We start from the raw sequence: 25,494 nt of genomic DNA on the forward strand, positions 1-25,494 counted from the left end.
AGAGGAAAACCTTCTAAGCACCAATTCCACCCGTGCTTTTTACAATTTTGTAAACAACAAACTAAAAGACTCAAGGTCCATCCCTCCCTTGATAGGACCCGATGGTAAAGACTGCAGCGACGACACCATTAAAGCCAACATCTTTAACACATTCTTCGGCTCAGTGTTTGTAAACAGTAATGGATCATGCCCAATGTTTCCTAGCCGTACCACAGATAACAACAATGATCTAATACATATCGATTTTACAGTAGACAACGTTGAAAAAGCACTACGCAACCTAAAACCATCTCTATCTATTGGACCGGATGGAATATGTGCCTACTTCTTAAGAAAGCTATCCACTGCCATAGCCAAACCTCTAAGCATAATCTTTGAAAAATCTTTCAGGACCAGCTCCTTGCCTAACCTATGGTTACAAGCCACAGTCATCCCTATCTTCAAAAAGGGAGACCCAAGCCTAGTTGAAAATTACAGACCAATCTCCTTATGCTGCGTCACCTGTAAAGTCATGGAATCAATTATTAACCAATCCATCATCCTCCATTTAGAGACAAACAACCTACTCTCCAATAAACAATTTGGTTTCAGAAAAAAACTATCCTGTAATCTGCAACTCTTACACTGCAAAAACATATGGACTACACAACTCGACCAGGGCAAAGCAATAGACGCAATCTACATAGACTTCTGCAAAGCCTTTGATTCAGTGGTACACGACAAACTACTAAAAATAAAATCTTATGGTATCTCTGGACAACTGAATAACTGGATAGAAGCATTCCTGTCAAACAGACAACAAATGGTCAAAATTGGGAACGCCCTATCTAATCCAGTACCTGTCAATAGTGGTGTTCCCCAAGGCAGTGTTCTAGGACCAACTCTCTTCATAATCTACATAAACGACCTTTGTGATCATATCAAGAGCAATTGCGTTTTCTTCGCTGATGATGTAAAGCTGTTCAATACCACAGACAATACTACTACCCTACAAAAAGACCTAGACTATGTATCTGAAAGGTCTAACATATGGCAACTTCAAATCTCAACAAATAAATGCTCTGTCTTACATATTGGTAAAAAAATCAGAAAATAAAATACAAGCTGAATAGTCAAGATCTTGTTGATGACCCAAGCTCTGTAAAGGACCTGGGAATACTCACCTCTAATGATCTAAGTGCTAGAGCCCACTGCAACTACATAGCCAAAAAGGCATTAAGAGTTGTTAACCTAATCCTACGTTGCTTTTTCTCTGGTAATATCTCACTACTAACCAGAGCATACAAAACATTTGCTAGACCAATACTCGAATACAGTTCATCAGTCTGGAATCCTTATTACGTATGTGATATTAACACAATTGAGAAAGTCCAGAAGTATTTCACAAGAAGAGTTCTCCACTCTTCTACCCGTTGTAGAATACCTTATGCCACCAGACTCGAAATTCTAAAACTAGAAAACCTCGAATTACGCCGTCTTCGGTCCGACTTAAGCATGGTATATAAAATCATACATTGCAATGTCCTACCTGTCAATGAATACTTCAGCTTTAACCATAACAACACAAGAGCACACAACAGATACAAACTCAAAGTAAACCGCACCAAACTTGATTGCAGGAAATACGACTTCAGCAATAGAGTGGTCAATGTCTGGAATACTCTACCCGACTCTGTAGTCTCTTCCCCAAACCCCAAAAACTTTAACCTTAGACTGTCTACTATTGACCTCACCCCTTTCCTAAGAGGTCTGTAGGGGCGTGCATAAGCGCACCAACGTGCCTACCGTCCCTGTCCTATTGTTTCTCTTATTCTTTTATTTTCTTATATGTACCCATTTCATATATTCACAACTATGTATACACTTGTACTTATTATCTTGTAAACAATTGACAAATCAAATAAAATAAAAAAATAAAAAAATAAAAGGTGAAGATTATTTTGGGGAGTTTTTCTTTATTCTTTTTGGAGAGATGTTTAAGAGTATAACAGCATAGTTTATGCTATGTACTACATACAATGTAGTATATAAAGTAAGAGTATATAGGGATATATTGGGAAGGTAGAGTATAATAGAACCAAAGAGTATAACAAAAATACATTGGTAGAGGTCTTGTAGAGCCTTTGCACCTGTTTTGTGACTACACTTTATTCTTTTGCCACCTGGAAGAAGATTGTGGCCTGAGTGTAAATAATTAATTTAAGCAAAAAACACATATAAATAGAAGGGAAGGGATAAACCCAAGCAAGGTAGTTGTAGCCTTTTGTTGTAGACAGTTCTCCAGTGTGCTGTAATATAAACAAATCAAGTGCATGTGTTTATTCAGTGTGAAAAAGCTCTTCCAGGAAGCCCAGGTGCTTGCCAAATCCATAATTGCACCTTCTTAAATACTTTCATTACTTGGAAACACAATAAGGGAGGCAGAGACACAGACTTTCCATTTGGGTGTCAACAAAACACCTCTGAGAAATTAAGCTTCTATTTTTCTCTCAAAAGAATCAGCAAAAATAAAAGAGTATACAGATGGGGTTTCATTTATTTTGTTTTACTTAAACTATTGTTATACGCCGTCTTCTGAGATGAACCTTCATGACGTGATTTGCTAGGTCAAGTTTAAAGCAATAAAATATTAAGTTCTATCAGTAGAAATACAAAATGAAATTAAAAGGTTTCCAGTTTATAACATTGGATAAAATAAGTGAAATGGGCACCTGTCAGTTATTATAGTGATATATGATATATTCTGTGTGTGTGTGTGTGTGTGTGTATGTGATAGATCATCTATCTATAGATGATAGATAGATATAGATACACACACACACATACACACACACACATATGAAGGAAGCATATTGATAGGGATTTGTCTGCCAAGTTTCCAGCCCAAATTATCATTTAAAGAAAAATAATATTGAGGAATATGGTTGGAAGACTGTGGAGAGAACAACTGTATTGAGGGATTCTGGAGTTCAGTGTCCTGGTAGTTTGGAAAAAATGGTTTTGTTAGCTTCTGCAAGAATACTTTTACTTTAGGCAAGAGTTGGAGAAATTGCTTCTGTGTCATTCCTTCAAAGGGAATTATGTCAGGAAGAATATATCAGTAGTGTGTAGGATCTAAACTAAAAAGGGACCAGGCACAAGACCTCCTCCCCCTCTTCACTTCACTCAGGTCAAAATCAGCTCGAGTGTCATTCTTGGCAAGAACATGGAAGTAGTTTCTCATTTTCTGCTAGTACATATATTCAGCTTCCCAGTCTAGCTTATAGCCCTGGGATTTCCTGGTAGTTCCCCAGCCAAGAATTAACCAGATCCGACCTGCTTAGCTTTTGGAGATCAGCCAAAGTTGACTAGGAACTATAAGCAGAGACAAAATACTCCTCCCAGAGATCTGAACAAATTAGACTGAGGGCCACATGCTATTATATCTCTAAAATCCCAACAGCTGGCATGGGGAGATAGTAACCCAGTAGCAACAGTGAGCTGCTGAGAATATTTCATTTAGCTACTGAGAACTAATGAGGAGGGATGAAAGCATATGGACAAGTAGCAGCAGGTAAGGTGGTACATTTCGAAGTTAAGAGGATTATAATTATTGATTGGCAATGAAGCAGGAAAGGGAAAGTTGTCAACCAATCCACTATTGAGAAGAGAATGTGAAGATGTCACAGCATCTTACAATCTATCTGATCTTACTATGTGATATCATCACTGAAATAAAGAAAGGGTGAAGAGCTGGGGTAGGCTAATGACCACATGCTTTCTGTGAAAACTACACAAATTGATAGATGAGTTCATTCATTCATTCATTCATTCATTCATTCATTGTAAAATGAATTCTGAAAATTGACTTTAAATTTTTGAGGGAAAAACCTCTAATTTTAAAATCTGTTTTAAAAATCTTACTATTTATTTGAACTTTGAACTTTTGAAGTTTACCATAATTTTTGAGTCCCATATACATCATTTGGAGCATCACTAATGTCTTGATATCGATAGGCAACATACAACAAATGCTTATAGTTTGCCATATTTGACCATGTAGCTGTAGGGAAAAGAAAAATATAACAAAATCAACTTGAAATAGGCAACAGATTTCTGTTCTAACTATCTTTTCCTCTTTCATTTTAAACAGGATCCTGCCTCTGTCAGCAAATTTAGAGAGTCTTTTTTCCCCCTCTAGGTCCCTTACTTTTTCCATTACAAAGAAATGATTTTATCCTGCTGTGTAATTAATACAGTGCTGCAAAGATTTCTTCCAGACTGTTATTCTGTAGGCAAATTACAGGAAACCCTAGACAATACACCTGGGATTCCTGCAGTTTGAAATTAGAATACAAATTCTTATCCATTCCCAGCTCCTCCTACTTGTCCCCCTTCCTTTCCTGATCTCAAACTCTTTTCTCATCATAGTTAACAGCATCAATTAGTTTAGCAGAATTTACAACTAACTAATGGCATTTTAGTGGCTTCTTTCTCTTCCCCTTTGCTTCCTGATAATGCAACCACTTGATTTTTTAAACTGCCTTGAGGAAGGAACCTTTTCTTCTCAACTGTCAAAGCCTATGAATTCTGTAACTAGCATATGTTTGCATGCTATGATGTTGCTCTAATATTAATCATAGTTATTCTTCTCTCTATTTACCTCCTACTTTATCAGTAAGGAAAGGGCAAAGTAAATACTGGCCAGCCTCCTTTCTTTCTCATACTGGCACAGACCCTGGATGGAAGAATGCTTTATTTGCTGCTATCTTCAATCAATGCTGATGGATTATCTGTGAAGGGTAAACAAGGTCTTAATCTTCAGTGACTCTTCTGGATGTCACCCAACTTTTCTCTTCAGCAGTGTTCTCTGAACGTTGTCCTTGAATTAATAAGCTTTCAGTGTCAAAGCACTGCCCAGCCCAATTTAGATTAATCAACGGACATTTGTCTTTACTTAAATAAGAACTCTTCAACAGCTACCGCTAACTAGGTCCATCAATGTTGCTTTCGCCATTACACTCCCTCCATCAAAGTTTTCCTTCCAGCTCTTCTACCCAGAGTCTTTTCAGTTGTTTAAGACTCCATGTCTGATGCCAACTCAACAATCCCTCTCCTATTCTCTTAAATTCTATTATCACCTTAAGAGAAAGGAGATTCCACCACTTTCTCTGTAGTCTTGTCCCCGTTTAGTGTATGAACACTTATGGCAAAAACGCATCCTGCCAACATCTTTTTTCTTTTATGCCTCCATTACATTGCTTCTTCTCACCATCAGTATATCAGAAAGACCAATGCAAAAGGGCTTACATTGCTCTTGGTTGTACCAGTCTGTAGTAGTATTTTCCTATAATCTCATGGTTAACCTCAAGATTTGTAAAATCAGTTAGGACTTCATCATTTGTTACATTGGTGGGAAGTCAGGTGAGTGGAGGGACTGGGACTGGGATTGGGACTGAGACAGGATAGAGAGCAGACATGGGGATAACAAATTTTGTGTGTGTGTGTGTGTGTGTGTGTCTGTGTGTCTGTGTGTGTGTCTGTGTATTTGTGAAACTGCTACGTTGATGCAACTAACGAGGTCTTTCCCTGCTATGGAGTTATTCTGCTTTTTACTCATCCTCAATTCAGGAATATATATCCCTGAATTGAGCATGAGTAAAAAGCAGAATAACTCCATAGCAGGGAAAGACCTCATTAGTTGCATCAATGTAGCAATTTCACAAAGAAACACCTTTTTCTGTCAAAGGTCTACAGTACTTTGTGTTCTCCCAGGCTAAGTGGCAATAGTACAGTAGCAAGCTAAGTAGGTGTGCTGCATTCATGATTGATTGACTAGTCCTTTCTTCTTTAAGAAGGAAGTAGATAAACCTACCAAAGCTGTACCCAGACAACAAAAGATTATTTTTATAACCAAGGAAGAAAATCAGCAGTAACTAAACACCAACATATTCTTTAAAATCCAGAAAGTGCAGAGGACTAAACTATTATTCCCATTATTATTACTCTATTACATTTATATCTTCCTTCCTAGAAATCCAGGTTGTTTTACACCATGGGCCACCTAGTTTAAATTACTTTAAACTAAATGTGGTGTTGTTGGTTTGAAATGGAAAAGGCCTTATATCAACCCTACTCCCAGTATGTATGCTCATCCTGTGAAATCATAACTGTATTAGACAACTAGATGATTGACAAATTCTAACGTTAGTACAAGGATGTCCAATAATTCTATGCTTAAACAGGTAAATACAATAGGTGATAGAAATACTAATGCTTCAGTACCCTTGTTCTTCCTACTTTACCCCTGAATGTCTGGGTTTCATCTAGAATTCATTCACACATGAGTATTTGTGCTATTGGGAACCTTATTTATCAAAGTTTTGCTGTCGCAGAAGCTACTATTAGTCTTCGAAAGAAAGTGAACAGAAGCAGGACTTTTGGGAACAGCAGAGCTAGTGCACATAGTGGACGTATAGGGGAAAACATGTGTCCAATATTACTATACATAGCTATTCTCTCTTCAGAAAAAAAAAATGCTTGCATGACCTAATCAGAATCAGTACTGAATAAAAATTCTATGTTCAGAGTTAAAATACCTCTGAAAATAACTTTTTGTGAAGTAGTTAAATGGGAAGAGCCTCTGTCTTCATAGTGTTCCCTTGGGAAGTAGGAAGCTAGCTCTAGTACACTTGTTCCTGCTCTACAGACTGCAGAAGTCTAACTTCTGTAATTGTTTATGTGCTTAGTGCGAAATGGGAGGGTGGAACCCAAAACTGTTTGCATTATGTCTTTTTCTTTAGCAAATATTGCAGCTGGCAAGAAGGGCAGCACTGTTTTAGGAGATGCTATCTTCCTAGCGCTCTCAGCTCCAGAGCAGGCTGTTGACAGCTGTGTGGCGAACAACTTCACAAGAGCATTCTGCCAAGAATAATCACATCCCCAGAGATTAGAGAGGTAATTCATGCTCTAGGAAGGTTTTTCTTGTCCTTTATTTGCTCTCTTAAACTGGGGCCAGTAGTGGCTTATTTCAAAGTATCAGAAATCAGCAAATGCAGTAAGGAACAGGAACCGTCATTTTCATCAGTGAAAAAAACAATACTGAGAAACAAAAGGTGGCCCAAAGAAGGGGAAAAAAAGAAACTTGTACCAAAGGAAATCCTAACATAGTCTTTAATATTATATATGAAACTGGTGGTTATAGGAAATAGTGTCTCAGACATTATCAGAACTCACATTTCTGGGCATGTGAAAAAAATTCACTATATTTGTTCACTTCAAATATATTGTAATAATTGTGCCTCCATCTTTCTTGACTGAAGTCTTGAACCAAGATGGAGATTCATTTTATTTCATTTAAATGGTAACATTGTATTACTATAAGACCTATGAAGTAATAAAAAGCTAATGATCGGGCAAATACTAACAATCTGAAATATCCCTGTAGCTGGGGCTAAAAATACAAAGAATGCTATAAGGTTATTTACAAAGCGCTAAATTATACAGTGTTTCAGGAATTTCCAAAAACCATGTAGTGATGTACCTTAATAGACTCATGATCTGAAACTATACCATGTAAATTTGACTTCTTTAACAAAGGCCATCCAGCAGCCAGTCCCAACAGAACTGTGAAGACTTCATTTTCCCTCAGAAGCATCCCTGAACAGACAGCCAAGAATGCACAAAGATCTTAAGAAGAAGTAATCCTCAATCTTTAAGCAGAATCAACAAACTTTTAAATTACATGGTAGAATAGCCTAGTTTCTTTCTCTAGCTTTATCAATAAAGTAACTCTAAGTCACCATAAATATGCATGAATTTATGTATACAGTTGCTCAGAGGAGATCTGCAAGGGTTCAAGTTCTTGTTTTGTAAAGGATCCTTCCAAGAGGTATTTAACCATTTAAAGAAAGTCTACTAGATGGTGTTAAATGGATACAGTGCCAGCATGATATTTTTCACAGAATGAATTCAAAGAATCTTAACTGCTGTAGGTGTGATTATATTTCTTATGAGTCTTCCTGAACTTACATTCTGTTAATCAACTCTACATTTCATTATCCTCCACTCTTCAGAATATGAAACTGCTGTCCTAACTTTCAGAAAGCCAAAAATTTTTGAGTCAACTACTCATTCCAGGCAAGACTTCCAACTGCATCTGCAGGGAAACTCATACCAGAACTCAGATATCTATTGAGAAGTCATCATCCTCTGGAGGCAGTTCATCAAATTGGTACCCTTCTTGTGCCAAAGTTGCAGCTTAGAATGTGATTAAAGAGATAGCCTATTTTGATATAAACATCTCCAGTACTTCAGATTTGCAAGAAAAGTGTGATGACTACAGTGAAGCAGCAGTTTCCTAGAAAGTAGGAAGCACATTCCAAGAGGAAGGGCAAGATAAAAGACAAAACAGCCTGGAGCTGGATAGGAGACAGAGGAAGAAAATGAGAGTAGCCACTCCCTAGAATCTCCCAAGATACATCCATTAGAGTTAGGGTAGTAAGGATTTAGTATGGCAAGATTCTGTCTGTTGTGTGTAATCAAATAAAGAATTCACCTCTGACTGGATTGTTCCATGTCATTCTTGGAATTGACAAGAAGCTCTCTTAAAACTTCTTGTAGTGTCAAAAGCTCATCTATAAGGCCTTATCACAATTTTTCCAAAGTAATGGGAAACATTTATTTTAGAGTTGCATTGTGTTTCCATTATTTTTGCTTTCAGGAAAGGAATGAATACTCTTCTCTTGAGCCAGACCATTTGAGGGGAGTAATAACCACTAAATGCCTTTTTACTACTTATTTATCTAATTTGTAAATCTGCCCAATTCCATAATGGCTCCATAACAATTCTATAGAGTAGAAACTGAAATAATAATAATAATAATAATAATAATAATAATAATAATAATAATAATAATAATAATAATAATAATAACAACAACCAAAATAACTAATATGTGCAACTTGAAGGTCAAAACTTAATTCCAATACCTTCCACCCCATTCCCAAAACCCGTTCCTGTGACCCAGAAAAACTCCAGTTCCCAAGTATTGATCTGTAAATTCCTCTTTCTGTTTTCATCCTGCTCACTTCTATATCAGCTACTTTTGCTTTTTAAGCAGTGGCAATGGAAATCAGAAGAAAAGGTGGAGCCTTTATTGAAATTCTGTAGTTGAAGTAGCCCTGGGAAATAATGGTTTCATCAGACTTGTCCTGCTCACTTAAATGGGATAGATGTTATGCAGATGTAGAAACACAGATCTGTTACACCCATAGTGTAAATGGGACACCAAGTATGAAATGGAAAGCTTGATATAGCACGGTAATAATAAGTTGGCCACCTGGAAACATGTAAACTAATGAATTTATTGCAAGAGGCTGTTAAAGAGGCTGTTAAAATAAACACACACACACACACACACACACACACACATTTGTTTTCTTAAGTTTTCGTGGGTACTTACATGTATGGTATTCAGCTTTGTTCGGGTATTTTCCCACGTCATTATAGTTGTGCTTTTAAAGTTGTAGCAATGTTTTGGCAGAATCTCATCTGCCATCATCAGGCTTCTGTATTGTGTTCGTCTGTGAGTCAGACTTTTACAGTTGTTTCAGTTTTAAATTTGGGGCTAGCCTACTGCTGTGCCAGAATGGTTTTTTCTTCATCCTGATTGGTTGGGAGTCTCAAAAAGCTGGAACACACTTCCTCACTAGTCCAACACATGAAAGCCACAGGTCATAGCATTGACTTCAATGGCACCAAAACCCTAGCCACTATAGAAAACCCCAGCCACAGACTTATCAGAGAAGCCATAGAGATTGAAAAAAGACCTGAAAGCATGAATAGAAGAGATGATTCCATCAGACTGTCAATTATTTGGAAGCCTGCACTCACAAACAAAAAAATCTCCACACCACAAGCCAGGCAAACACCTGGGCACAAACAGATCCCCCCTGATACTTCTAGCTCAAACACACCCCAACCAGGCACCCAGATGAAACCGAGCTTCTTAATAAATGATAGCCGTCCATTTACTCGGAGCCAAGCTGCACTAAAAGCCTCCAATACAGGAACACAATGTTGCCAGCCAATCAAGACAAAAAAAGCCACAAAACAGATAGAAGATATTAGAAACACCAATCAAGCAGAACACAGCAAACTCCAAGACCAATAAACACAGACCAAGACTCCCAACCAATCAGGATGAAGAAAAAACCATTCTGGCACAGCAGTAGGCTAGCCCCAAATTTAAAACTGAAACAACTGTAAAAGTCTGACTTACAGACGAACACAATACAGAAGCCTGATGATGACAGATGAGATTCTGCCGAAATGTTGCTGCAACTTTAAAAGCACAACTATAATGATGTGGGAAAATACCCGAACAAAGCTGAATACCATACATGTAAGTACCAGCGAAAACTTAAGAAAACATATATATATGGCATTTCATTGAAAATTTATCCCAAAGAAGGATTTTTTAAAAAGAAAAAGAAAATGTTAAACCATTTTACAGGTTGTTGTTTTTTTAAAAAAAACCTTCCCAAAGGCTTTCATTCCATGCATTATATATATATATATATTGACTCTCCCTCCCTTTTTTGTTCCCCCTTTGATTTTGAAGTGAAAAAATATGCTATGTGGCCAGATGCTTCATAACCAGATGCTGGGAAATTTTTGTGAGAAAGTGGACAGAGAAACCTTGTTCAGGTGATCATTCTTCTGTTAGACTTCAATAACCAAGCAGGAAGTGTTAAGCAGCCCTTTCGATCTTTGTTGAATTGTGACATCAGTGAACTCCTATCTGATTGGATGACTGGCTGTTCAGTGACATCCAAGTCTAACTTAGAAAGAAGTGGGACTACAAACTGAACTTCACACATCAAATTCTTCATAGGCACATACTGCCCGAATAGGATTCCAGTCTTTCTCAAAACATGCCACTGTTTTAGAGGCTTATATGGTCTGTATCCAAAGCCTATCCTCCACATATTGCTGAAGAAAGGGCATCTGAATGTAAAACCAGGAACTGTGATAGCCACCACAGTACAATATGTTATCTTGCCAAGTATCTGCAATATAAAGCCATTTTGATCCTCATAAGTCTTGTGCATTACCTTTATTTATTTATTACATTTATATGCTACTCATCTCATTACCCAAAACAACTCTAAGCTGGATCATCTTAAAAGTCCCTCCTCTACCACTCCAAACCAACCTCAGATTCCTTATTCATATTTTACATTTAAATTCTAAAGAATCATTCCTTAAAATATGGGACAGGAGGCAAACCCAAATATAAGATTCTAGGACCTTAATTCTCAAAATTATCTGTTTGCTATGAAAGAAGAGTGCTGGCCTACATTAATGGTATTAATGAAAATGTATGAATGTAGTGACTAGGCAACATCCTGGTTTCCAATGTCATTTCTACCCTCAATTTATTACTATATGACTTTATGCAAGCAACTTATTTTCAGCCTCATTCTCTTTATCTAAAATTCAAGGCATAACAATGCTGACTACTTACTTTACTAGTTTGTTGTAAGGATTACAACTAGACAATGTACAGTACATACAGGTATGTCTTGTAATAAGTAGTGTTTTGCAGGCAGTAGGAAAGAAGTAAAAAAAATAGTAAGCTATAGAAATTAAAGGCACGAGGGCTTTTCTTTTACAGTAACTACAATTTATAGCAAAATGTAGATTACACCAACACTGTTCACTATACCTCTTTATACTTTTCTACTCTTGAGAACGACCCCTGCTTTCATTTCATCCATAGATCAATTTATGTACTGCCTTTTGTTCTTTAAACTTTTCTCCCGCCTCTCTCTGAAGATGTCCTCCATCTTCTTGGCATTTTCCTTCCATTCAACCCTATTCACTCTTTCCTTGTATACATATTTTTGCAGTTCAATTCTCATTTTTCTTTCTTTCTTGTGACCAAACCACCTCAAAGTACTTATCTCAGTTTGTTCTTCTGTTGGCACCAAGGATTCTCCTTAGTAAACTCTTGGACAATCATCTGTATGTGGACATTAAAACTTCCCCTTCAAATATGCTACAATGAAAGAAGGCAGTTGGGCAGGGAGGAATCCATGAAGCTGCCCAACAGTAATCCTTGCAATACCTGTAATATTATGAAATCACCCCAGAGAAATAAAATGTCAGAGCTGTAAAAATAAAAATGAATACAATAAAGCCAGCCAATAGTGACTGCATATTAACAACTTTTATGTTTTACATTGAATAGAAAATGTTTTGTTTTCTTCCACTTGACCTTCACCTCTTTGCAAGTCTCCCTGCCCAAATCACTAAGGGTGATGAGGATCTGCCATTTCTCAACATCCCTGAGAGAAGAGGTCATGAATAATTATTTGCTCTTAAAGTGATTTTTTTAAACAGGTTTTCAAATTGAAAAAGGCTGAGAGTACCCTGATTTAAAACCCATACACAAACACATATACAATTAAGGAATAATAGTCATTAAAGTATATATTTCTTATTTTACATGCAACAAGTAGTAAGTTCATTTCTAAAAGGTGCAAATTTTGTGACATCTCTTATGCTCACACATAAACACATGCCTAAGATCCAAAGAGCTGTTTGGAATTCCCCTGATGTTTTACCTAAAAAGATTCCAATTTTGCTTCAAGTACTATTTCAGTTTCCTGCTTTGAATTGAAGGCATACCCTTGGCTGAAGTATAATTTAGCATATATGATCGAGAATTGCTTTTTAAAAAGTTATTTATTAAACTTTAAAAACATTAGAGTGAATGTTTTTTTTTAAAAAAATACTAGTTTCTAATATTTCTGCTGCATAAATACATTAAATAAGTGCACTATAGTTTAAATAAGCCAGTCAGAGAGAGAGAGAGACATATACATACATACATACAGTACAGTGTGTTGGATTGTCAACATGATCGCCAACGTCTGATGACAGATATGGCACAAGGAGAAGAAGATACATATAGTATATACATATGAGATCCAGTGGTTAAGTGCTGGATTAAGACAGTGGAATTCAAGTTCTAGTCTTCTCATAGCCATAGATGATAGTTGTATGACCCACGGCCACTCACTCTTTTAAGATTATGTATTAGATGAGCTAAAATCTGAGAATAGACACAACCTGGGATAACTCATTATTAGCACGGGATAGGTAAATCCACCCATTTGTGTGTATATGTGCTCACAGGCACATGTATGTGTTTTCCTTTTTACTCATGGCTGCCTCTAATACATACCAGTAACTGGCACAGTCATAAAGTTAGGCAGATTTTTCTCTTTCTGACACCTCTTTTTTTTATCTCTTTTTCTCTTTTCTTTGATCTAAAAAGCCAAACATCTCACAAAGCCCCTTAAAGACTCAAGAGACTTCCAAATGTTGTTACCAGATTGAAAATGTTAAAGGTAACAAAGGGAACATAAGCCCATACAATAGGATCTCTAGAATTGTCTAAAAGCCTACCACTAGCCTTAGCAGAGTTTCTACAGAGCACTCTGTAACATTAAACAAAAGAAAAGTAGAGAGAAGAAATTGGTTATAGGTTCCACTGGTAGCCATAAGTTTCATTGTGCATTTAGAATTACCGCCAGTAGCAAAAATTGCAGTAATAGAACAAGCCATTCTTAAATGGCTAATTTCCAACTATTTGTTATCTGTTTGTAATGCAAAACATGCTCCATTTTGCTGGATATATTTTCAGAGGTTCTCATTGGGTTCTTTTGTGCCCAATGACACTACTTCCCTGAGGCTCAGGCCTTTTTTATAACAGTACCAAAATTAAACCAAGGGGGAAAACAAAGAAAAGAAAGAAAATGAAAAGCAAATATTTCTACTTCTTTTCTCCCACACAATTGACTTATTTTATTTAAATTATTCTTTCATCATCCTATTTTCCCCCTTTTCTTTTTGAATGCCAGAGGCACTGGCAAGGAGGATGGCACCTTTGGTGGGTGAAGCGAAGTAGACACAAGTGGGTATTCCCAACCTCACACAGCTCTAATTAAGAATAATTCTCAGTAATGGACTTTGGCTGCAGGCTAAATAAATACTGTTCCTGAATATTTTCATCTTAAATCTCACATAAATGTGCTAATTGAAAGTCTCACATCTTCTTCCAAATTGAATCCAACTCCATGTTCTTTGAATTATTTCCTTTCATGTCTATTGTTCAAGCAGCTTTGACTAATTCCACTGTAGTTAAAGATCTCTCACCATGAGCTTATGCTTCCATTCTGCCCCCTCTAAGGAGATGTATTCTTAACCAGCCTAAAGCTGAAAACTAACACACAGACTATCTTGATTTTTGTACCTCATATGGAGCTGTTTAAAAATAAACAGACTTAATAATACCCAAATCCTTCTCCTGATGAATATTTAAACACAATCAATTCTACCCAATAAAATCTAGAATCTTAAGATTTAAAATAACTGGTAGCAGTGGGATATTGCCACCTGATAATAAAGTAGTATGCACACTAGCAACTCTACTTGGGTAGGATATAAATAGGGCACTGCAATTAAGATGATCAGGCCACTTGCAACTGTCCAACAAAATTTACTTGCTAGAGATCATCCAGAAGAGGGTTTTTGAAGATGACCTTATCATTTACTCAAGTGCATGTAAAGAGACATCCCTCACAGATATCAATCCCTTCTGAGTTTTAAAAGGGACTAAGACTTTTCACTTGGTTCAGGACAAGACAGTACCATCACACTAATAAAGTGATAGAATTATGTGTCACATTATTAGCAGCTCTGTTCTGACTAATTGAACTTTCCTATGATCAAAGGGATGTTCCAGTACAACATATTAGAGTAATTCAAACAGTCGCATCAACCCTGTTCAACTATTACAAAGTCTGCCCTACTATTACTGTTAATCTTGTCATCACTCCTTATCACCCATCCCCTCCCACTTGTGACTGTATGACTGTAACTTTGTCACTGGTATACTTGAGATTTATATTGACTGTTTCCTAGTATGATTCATTGCTTATTGTACTCTATGACTATCATTAAGTGTCGTACCTTATGATTCTCGACTCCTGATGAATGTATCTTTTCTTTTATGTATACTGAGAGTATTTACACCAAGACAAATTCCTTGTCCAATCACACTTGGCCAATAAAATATTCTATTCATTAGTAAGCCTGTTTATGGATGAATTCAGTATCATGCAAGTAGAGGTTTATGTTTGTGTCAGACATCATCATCTGCTTCTCCTCCCCCTCCTCCTCCTCCTTCTTTTTGCAGGTCCCAATCTGCTCTGTAGTCCCAATATGTTTTTTTTAGGAGGCAACTGGACTTAAACCAAAAAGTCCAGTTGCTTCCTGAAAAAGCACCTTTGGGACAACCATGACCTGGATGCCTGAGAATCTCTACAGGGATCTGCTCTGTAGGTTCCCAAATTGTCTAGAACACAACATGACACTGATCAAGGAAGACTTATCTGTTTCGGGAGACAATTCTGCAGATGAAAGGGCTTGGGTTTCACTTTTGAGGTGGAATGCATTGATACTGAATCAAGCCAAGATTTTGATTTGCATTACCAGGCAATGCTGGGTTGCCTTTCATTTCCCATGATGATTACAATGTGACATAATTATGTAAAAATATATTGTGAGGTTTAGTGAGCAGTTGCTCAGAAAATTAATGAAGTATGAAGATGAAATTGTTGCTTTGTAGCATCAGTTCACGACAAGATTGCAACTGTTGGTGTTTCCTCAAAAGGAATGACACACTTGACTAAGACAGTGATGACTGCTGTGTCCCTGGTCCAAGGGAAAAAAAAGGAAGCATGTGAGTATAGCTCTATCCCATAATTTAAATCAAACACTTTACTTTTTTTCAATCTATCTTTTTCTTTTTCCCTGCTCCCCTTGAGCCTTTAACTTGCTTTGGTTCTGTTGTGCTCCCACAGCAGATGGACTCCCTAGATGTTTTGCTGTTAATATAGAAACTTTGGGGAATAAGGAATAACAAATAGATAGAAAAGCCTATTAAATAGCCTCCCGAGTAGCCTGGACAAAGATTCATTTCATCTCTGTGTGTGTGTGTGTGTGTGTGTGTGTGTGTGTGTGTGTGTGTGTGCATACATATAAATATACACACAAAGGCAGGAATTATTGTTGCCTAACTAAGGCTACATTAGCAAAACAAATTCTGCAGAGTTTATACAGATTCATGGGGGGAGGGAGGTGAATTAAAAATACTTTTGCGATTTAAAAAGGTAATGAAAACTTTAGTTTACATGAAAGATGAGATTGCACATCCAGATTTAATTTTATCTTGCAGTTCATTTTATTTTTGGTTTGAAAACATCATTTTATTGAACTCCCCTTTCCTGGAGGTGTTTAAAGGAAGGCTGGATGATTGTCTCTTGAGGATGTTACAGTGGTGGATTCCTTCACTGGCCAGAAGGATGAAGGAGAGGATGTCTAAGGTAACATCCCACCTGTATGTTCAATAATTCTGTCCAACATATTTTAGGTTAAAGTGAAGATTTGAAATTGATGTTTGTATCGCTATTTGTAAAACAAAACAAAGTGAAGCAAAATTATAAACTTGGTTTCACAATAGAGTTTGGGTATGAAGGCATTATGGTTTTAGATTGCAAGTGAGGGAACCCAACTATTTCCATCTATTGCTCCTAGCTAATCAATTTATGAATTTTTGGAACAATACCCATTAGCAATCATTGAAAATGCAAATTAGCACCCTTTAGTCAATTAACAAAAGACATTTACACTTTTTAGATTCACTAGACTGAGTTAATCACACAACGTACAAAAACAGTTTAAAATACAACCTAGTAAAAACACTCAGCTAAAATAAGTTGAAATAATTCATGATAGTGCCCTCTTATAAAGTTTTGTTTGTATATTGATAGTATTAACAAATATTAGATAGAAGATAGCTAGCTATCTAGCTATCTAGCCATCTAGATAGACAGGCAGACAGGCAGCAGCAGTGGGATCCTACCTTAGTCGCTACCAGTTCGGTGGGTGATCACATGTGCACACGCATGGACATTCCCTAATGCGTATGTTCCCCCAAATGCGCACACACATGTTCTTAACATGTGCACACCTAACAAGCCAATCAGCTGAGAGGATGAAGAAATGGAAAGTTAGGAGTGACCCTCTCACCTTCCCATGCACTTTTCGGTCTTTTATCCTCTCAGCTGATTGTCAGGGGCTTTTTCCCCCCTCCTCTCAGCTGATCGGAGGCTTTTTTTTTACTACCAGTTGGGTTGCATTACTACTGGTTCACCTGAACCGGGCCAAACTGGTAGCATTCTACCACTGATAGATAGATAGATGAATAGATGAGAGCCATGTAATTTGCTGATTAAGATGTAGTCTAAGATCAGGAATACATAGATAAAGAAGCCAACTACTGACAAGACTTTGGACCACTTCAGTCATGAACTGGGGAGTTGAAAAAAAAATCTATTAACCTGCACTGGACCAGCATGTATTATAGATTATGATTTCTAACTTTCAGCAAAAGTGCCCTTCATCCTACAGTGAAATTATCTTGTAAACAATTGGCAAATCAAATAAATAAATAAAATAAATAAATAAATAAATGATTTGGGCTGGCAGTAACAACAATAAACACCCTCTTCCACTACTTAATATTTAGTTTAGGTATTGGTATTTTGTATTCAATTGTAAAAGGGAGCACAATTGTTAAAGATGCTGAGCTTGTCAGCTGGAAAGCTGACAGCACAGGTTCAAGACCTGAGTGCTGCACAATGGGCTGAGCTCCTGTTCCCTCCCCAGCACTTTGCCTACTGAGCAGTTTGAAAGCAAATATGATAGATCGGGGTGTCAAACTCAAGGCCCATGGGCCGTATCTAGCCCATAGGATGCTTAAATTGGGACCGGCCTGGAAATAGCAAAGGACCAGCCTGTGGTGCCCCTGGCAACCAAAATGGCTGCCCCCCATGCCCTGTTTTGGCTGGCAAAGTGCTGCAGGAGGCCATCTAGGCCGAAAACGGGGCACCCATCCTATGTCCCCCTCCCCCGGCTGGCCTGTGGAGAACTACAATGCTGATCTGGCCCTCAAAGAACTCCAGTTTGACACCCCTGGAGTAGATTAATAGGTAGCATTTTGATGCAAGGTAACAGTGTTCTGTGCGCCTTTGGCATATAGCCATGCTGGCCACATGACCAAAGAAAATGTTAATGTTGGCTCCCTCGGCCAAGAAACAGAGATGAGCACTGCACCCTAGTGTTGGAAACAACTGGACAGGGAAACCTTTACTTTTAATATTCAATTGCAGGACTTTGAAAAAAAAATCATAGCTTCCAGAAACACTGAGAGGCAAAATATATATTTATTTGATACAGATTCCATCCATTATTATTTTTTTCTCCACTACAGTGTTCAAACCAGTCCAGTAACAAATGAAAATGCTATTGCTGATCTCCCTTTAAGCTAGTAAATGGAATAATCTGGCAAAAGAAGCCAAAAGCTTAACAATGTAGGAGTCAATTGTTTTTGCTTACCAAGTTACTTCTGTGCATTGTCTGCAGTCCAAAGAAACATTGGAAACCAAGTCTTAGGTAGAAGAACGGCTTCCCTGTTCTTCTAGTATCAAAAAGGCTTGACATAAAAATCCTCTAAAGCCTTAGATAAGCCCCAGATTTGTAAGGTTTGGCCACCTTATTTCTCTGGTTGTGGTTATGTGTCTTTAAATACAACCTGAGGCATGGGAAGACATGAAATCCCCTACCTGTCCAGAAATTTCATTCATCGTATTGGAACCAGCTTGGCTTCCTTCAAAATTCTGCACATATTAGAGGGGAGAAATGTGTGTAATGTTTTCATCTATACTTCTATTGAGTTTGTGATTTTCAGATGAAATACAGAGTAAAATGCTACAAACTTTTTTTTTGCTTTTCCTCCCATTGGAAGCTTCACAGTTGACAGTCTGCAGTTCCCATAGATACCTATGATCACACTGTGGATATTTGGTGATACTATTGCCAAAACTGGAGGCATGTTTTCCCACCATATTGAAATAAGAAAAACATGAAGCTTGTGGAGAAATTCAGGAGTAAGTCCCCATATCTTACGTTGAAATTTTTTTAAAAAAAAACTATTAAAAACATTTAAAATTTATTTAAGCAGCTGTTTATACCTGTCTTTTTCAGCTCTAGTATATTTGCCAGTGGAACCGCTTGCCTTCATAAGTTGTGGGAGCTTCATCACTTGAGACTTTCAAGAAGAGATTGGACAGCCATTTGTCAAAATGGTTTAGGGTCTCCTGCTTGGGCAGGGGGTTGGACTAGATGACCTACAAGGTCCCTTCCAACTCTCTTTGCAATAGTGGTGAATATCTGTAGCTCAGGTGTAGATTGAGCCCTTATAAACAGAAGAACACTGACATTGGCATCCCCTAAACTCCGCTGAAGATGTTACATAGCCTGGTAACGAAACATTTGGAAACCAACTCACGAGCTCAGAAAACAATCCTTCATGCTCATATCTATCCCTGCACAAATGTCAATTCATAGATTCCCTAGAGATGGGAAAGATAGAAATAACCCATCAAATTTCAAAGTCTCTCTGTTTGAACATCCTTGATTCATTTGTGTGATATTTGGCAAAACCCACCCAAACATTAGGGAATCCTTTAATTGAATATATCATAAAGCTTCTCCAAAGAGTAAATAGCTCATTTAGTCAATAGGAAGATATCCAAAGGATCAGGATATGAACTGAAACTGCTATGTTACTCAGAGATGAAACAAATAGAATATTGTCCAAATATTCCAAAGTTGTGGTCACGTCTAATGACTTATTGTCATTAGTATTCCTTCCATTTGTATTCCCAAATTCAAGGTAGCATATGAAATAAACGCATCCTTTCCCCATTTTTCATCACAAAAAGATCCTCTGAATCTTGGTCATGGAGAGATAATAATTAGCATAATGCCCTCCTCCCCCACTGCTGTGAGTTTCATAGTTGAGGAGAGCTGGGAACCTCTTCTGAATAAACAGTCTGGCATTACATGTAACACCATCAAAATACAACTTCTATCTATCCCAGGTCCTTGAAAAGGAATCAATAGATAGAGTAGTAATAATGTTATTAATTAATAAATTAAGAACTGGTTTGGTGTAATGGTTAAGGCACTTGGCTAGAAAGTGGGAGACCATGAGTTCAAGTCCCACCTTAGTCCAGCTGGAAACTTTGGGTCAGTCACTGTCTCTCAGCCCAGATCACCTCATAGAGTTTGCTGTTGTGCAAAAAATAGGAGGAAGATGTGTTGGATATGTTCACCGCCTTGAATTATTTGTAAAAATATTAAAGGCAGGAAATAAATAAATAATACATACATAGATACATAATTACATCTATTAAGCAACATTGGTTTGACAGATAGTAAAGTTAGAGAAGGGGCAAGACAACCAGATAGCGTTGTGGTTCGCCGGCAGCAGGTGCGGACAGCTGAGGTCTTGGAGAGCGAGGACTCAGATGATGCGCCTGCGTGTAAGGCAGGGATGGGTCCAGGACCATCAGGGAGTGGAATGCTGCCTTCGGAGATTGTGGAGGCTGGCAGCAGTGATGAAGAGGTCCCCGAGGAGCCTGTGCCCAGTGTGTGTGTGCGCAAGTTTGCTCAAAGGAAACAGCAGCTGCAGCAGCACGGGCAGCAGGAAGCAAAGATGTTTTTTGTACTCAAGCCTTGTGGATGTTCAGAATATCTTGGTGTTTGGAGACTCTTTGTGTTTGAAATATTTCTTAGTAACTTTATCTATTGTTCTTGGCAGCCTTACACAAACTTGGCCAGGCTCGTTCTTATCAGAGACAATTAGTTTGAAACAGCCTTTTAACCATGAAGGAATGGAATTCATAAAGAACCATTAAAAGGTTTTTTCTGTTTCGTGTTTGTTTCCTTGGAACAAGGTTTGGGTCAGAACAGATAGATACTTTAGCTTTGTCTGGGATTTTCCAAATTAAGCAGCAAGAATTCAGGGAGACTTATTTATGCTGATTTGATAAAAACAGACTAAAGGTAAAGGTTTCCCTTGTACATACATACTATTCGTTACCGGCTCTAGGGGGCAATGCTCATCTCCTTTACAAAGTCAAGGAGCCAGTACTGTCTGAAGATGGTCTCTGTGGTCATGTGTCCAACATGACTAAATGCCGAAGGCACACAGAACACTGTTACTTTCCCAAAGTGGTCCCTATTTTTCTACTTGCATTTTTACATGCTTTCGAACTACTGAGTTGACAGAAGCTGGGACAACAGGTGCTAGGGATTCGAACTGCTGACCTTTCTGATTGACAAGCTCAGCATTTTAGCCACTGAGCCACCACATGCCTAAAAAAATATACTACATTATTCTTATTTTTGGAAGTTTGAGTCTACTTATCATAAGGATGGCCAGGTTAGAATATGGTGCACAGAATGAGTGGAAACTATTTCAGACTTCTGCTGAACCTGTGAAGGTCAGCCCTGGAAGGGGCAGAACAAAGAAATATAGTGACATTTGGGGTGGGGTTACCTCTACTTCTTACAGGGCTTTTACACACTTCCTTTTGAAAACCCTTGTTGGAAATTCCGTGTTGCTTTGCTTTGTTTTTTTTTATATCTGAGTTCCTCTGTGAAAAATCAGATATACCTGAAATGTATTTTGGTGCTGTGTTATGAAGTCCGCATGTATAAAATGCCACAGCCATATTCAATCTGGAATGACCTCTTTCTTATTTTTGAGACCTCCTAAACACATTCCTGCTTAAAAGTAAAATACTTCAGTTTCTTTCTAGAATCAGAGAAATAATAGGGCACTGTAGTGAGGTTGAAGTCTTTTATCTTCCTGCAGATTCAACCACAGTATTGATTCCTTATTGACCTAACCTCTAAGTATGGTTGTGGGTTCCCCCTCCACCCCCATCACCCTTTACACAGTCTAAGGCATGGTTGAAGCAGCTATTTCTTTAATATTGATTTCTGTGAAGAAAAAAAAAAGATACAGAATACCTTTGTGTCTGCAGTTGCTCTCAGCTGAAGAAAATACCAGGTTATGCATTTATAGCATTATATCAAAAGTCTTAATTGGCAGCTTTCTTTCCTTGTCTATCTGACTCTGTCCATCTTTCTCTCTTTTAAAGCTTAGAAATAGGCTTGCTCAAATGTGTTATTGGTGTTAATGATATTTTTGAAGTGAAGCAAATTCATCAGCCTTTTTGAAGACTGCAAAACTCAAAAGATTAGATAGTCCTTCGTGGGCTTGCTGTGACAGTTTCTCAAATGTGGTCTTCTGATCCTTTGAAATTGTAGTAACAACAACAACAGCAACTGATGAGAAAATGGATCCCCCTTTGATTTGATGTTGAGATGTTTCCTTATAGTCCAAACTGTTGAATTGGGCTAGAATTTAGCAAATAATAAATGGTATGATCTGTTTGATAATTCATTTTCTACTTCTGTATGTCACAACAGGAGTAGAGATTCTAATAATCAGAGATTATAATGAATCATGAACAGATTGACCATGGTCATATCTGTTGTATGTACAAATTGATGCAGAACCATAATTAGAGATAGCAACTGTGAAGGAGCAGGTGGCAAAACCAAAAATAAGTAAAAAGGTTAAAATAACAATGTTTGCATAGATGAAAATTTAGATAATCATCTCTAAACAGAGATGATTATCTAAATTTTCATCTATGCAAACATTGTTTGATTATAACAAAATACAGATAAAGGAAAAATAATTAATAATTTAAATACTATTTTAGTTATAACAGTCATGACATTCATTTATAGATACCATAAATAGGACATACATTCTTTCTATAGATTGTGGGCTTTCAAGTTGCAATAATGTTTTGCAATAATGTTTTGATGTGTGTGTGAGAGAGAGCATGCCTGGTTCCACACACATGCCTTAAGGTCAGTTTCTGACTTTTGGCACTTGCCTGGACAATTTCTTGACAATGCTTTTCAGAAATAGTTTGCCATTGCCTACTTCCCAGGGCTGAGAGTGTGTGACGAGCCCAAAGTCACCCAGCTGGCTTTGTGCTAGAGGGGGGAACTAGTTTCTAGACTGAATTATTTATTTATTTTTGTAGCCTTAAGCACTACACCATACTGGCTCTCAATTTATTAATTGATAACACTGTTGTTACTGTGTCTGTTGAGTCCTTCTCAAGAACTTGGGTTAGGCAGATTTTTTTCTGTATGGTTTTAAACGTATCATCTCAGGATGTAAGCTGTTCCAAATTAAAGATGCCTTTTGTTATCAATGCTGATGGTGTTCAAGTGGTGCTCCAGTTGTTTTCAAACTGCACCCAAGGCACCTATTACTATTGATACTATATTTGCTTTCTTTCTGCCACTGTCATTCTATTTCTACATGCAGGTTTTTGTATTTTGTTATCGTCTTCAGTCCTTTCTCTTCTTTTCTGCTGTCTCCAGGGACTGCCATAACTGCTATCCAGACTTTTTTTTGTCATTTTTGTTAACAATGGTTAAGTGTTATGTGGCAGGCACTTATACGTTTGAATTCTAAAGTCCCAGAACCTTTAGTTCAGTGGTGGGGAACTATGGCCCTTTTATGACCTGTCAACTTCAACTCCCAGAATTTCCGACTGGCTCAGGAATTCTGGGAGTTGAAGTCCACAAGTCATAAAAGGGCCATAGTTTCCCACCTCTTCATTTTCTATTACTTTTTGTATTTTTCAGACAAGCAGTATTTCTTGCAAATCTTCCAATGCACTATTTTGCTAATTGTTCATGCTGTTGTTTGCAGTCAGTTTGTGTGATCTTCTTAGCAGCAGCCAACTAGGTGGTTTGCTGATTCCTCAACTTTTTGGTAGAGATGGCATTTGCTGTCTATTGCTGTCTTCTCAGTTTTGGGTTTGTATGCATTTGTTCTTATGGCTTGGTCTTGTATAGCCACAATTAGCCCCTCTGTGTCTCTTTTTTAACTTTTCTGCTGTGAGCCATTGCCAGGCCTTGTTATCTGCTTGGCCTGCTAGTGGTTTTTTTTTTTTTTTGCTTGTCTTGTTTTGGTTTCATTTGTTTTGTTTTGTTTTGTTTTGTTTAAATGGTCATATAATACTTTGCCTTGTCATGTCCCTTTTATATTGTTCATTTGGTCTTTCTTGTAAGCCAGTTTAATCTTTCTATTACTCAATAAGCTTTCCTGATATACTAGCTTTGGTGCATCTTCCTTACTATCCTTCAGATTTTCTTCCAATGCCCTTTTTTCTTCTTTAATTGTGTGGTGTACTCTCAACATTCTATGGCCACCTATTTTCCTTGATAAGTAGTCTGTCAACATCACTATGTGGTTGAAGGGCATGATTCATTGTCATTATTTTTCTAGTCTTCCTATGCAGTATTTGCTTTTGTTCTGCTTGAGTCCAGTTCACCATTCCTGCTGTATATCTAATGACTGGGACTGCGCAGATATTAATTGCCTTGATGGTATTTTTTTCCACTAAATGGAGGTGTTAATGTTGGTGAACGGTGTTTCCTCCACTGACTTTAAGATTTTCATTCTCATGATGCATTCTAACATTCTTCCTGACTTCAGTGTGCTTAATGTTGTCAACTTGAAGGATGCCCACATACCTCTAATGATCATCTTCATCCAGACTCTTGATATTATTTCCATAGGGCATCTTAATTCTTTCAGTTTTCACTATTTTCTCCCTATTGGGTGGCACATTTGTCAGGCTATTATTATTTGTACACAAAAAAGTAAAATCACAGCTACCAGTTGTAACTGGAGTTGGCTTTCATATCCACCAAGTTCTTCCCAAGACCCTAGGATGTTATAATATACAAGCATAATATATGTGTAGATTGAAGCAGTGTGGTCTTTAGTAATTGACAAATGGTAATTTTGTTTATGTGCAGGTTTCTTAAGCACCTTCCAATATTTTTGGTATGCCATACAGTGTCATGTATGCCACTTGTAGGACCACAAAAGCTCTTTTATGCAATAATCTTTCAGTTCTATTTTAACAGCTTGATACTTTGTGATCTTCTGCATTTTTTGTCATAGAGTGTATTGTCTCCTGGTATATCAGTAATGGCTTGGCTTGGTTTGTTTTTACATGAAAGTTGATTTTTTTAATATCCCAGATTCTGCCTTGATGTCAGGATTCACTGAAAAAATTGTGCTAGATTCCTGGTAATAAGCTGCACAACATTTTGACTGTGCAACATTGGTGGATTAGCAAAATGTTTAGCAGTCATTTTTGTTTGATCATTTGCATAAATGCCTTGCAGGGATTCACTGTAGCCTTTTAATTATGTTTCCACACATAACATAAAGCTGTGTCCCATACTCACATTCTACATATAAGAACAAATGAAAGAAGTTGAAGGAAAAGGTGTGATGTCTACAAATGTGTGCAATATACTGAAATATAAATGGAACATTATAGTAAGAAGTCCAAAGAAAATTAAGTATCTTTAAGACTATCCCAAATATATTTCACTTGGTTTGTGTGTGTTAT

At 37.4% G+C, this 25,494-nt stretch overlaps 1 protein-coding gene across 4 annotated transcripts in view; it reads left to right on the forward strand.

The window, feature by feature from the left end:
* Positions 1 to 3,329: 3,329 nt before the first annotated feature.
* The window catches only part of LOC148132751 (uncharacterized), an 88,661-nt gene continuing 66,496 nt past the window's right edge, over positions 3,330 to 25,494 (forward strand). The window contains exons 1-3 of one of the 4 annotated variants that reach the window (XR_015748780.1): positions 3,363 to 3,553; positions 10,605 to 10,690; positions 18,932 to 19,065. Coding sequence is in view for 1 of the 4 variants with exons in the window: in XM_087961203.1 (XP_087817329.1) it covers positions 3,516 to 3,553; positions 10,605 to 10,690 (124 nt within the window). In the remaining 3 variants the exon portion in view is untranslated. Of the gene's footprint in view, positions 3,554 to 10,604; positions 10,691 to 15,683; positions 15,798 to 18,931; positions 19,066 to 25,494 lie in introns of those variants that run through there. The other 3 variants (XM_087961203.1, XR_015748781.1, XR_015748785.1) reach the window with 3 other exon arrangements.

Source organism: Notechis scutatus, chromosome 1 (assembly GCF_049901735.1).
Source record: "Notechis scutatus isolate UNSWTSFEM ecotype Mainland chromosome 1, rNotScu1.2, whole genome shotgun sequence".
NCBI lineage: Eukaryota > Metazoa > Chordata > Lepidosauria > Squamata > Elapidae > Notechis > Notechis scutatus.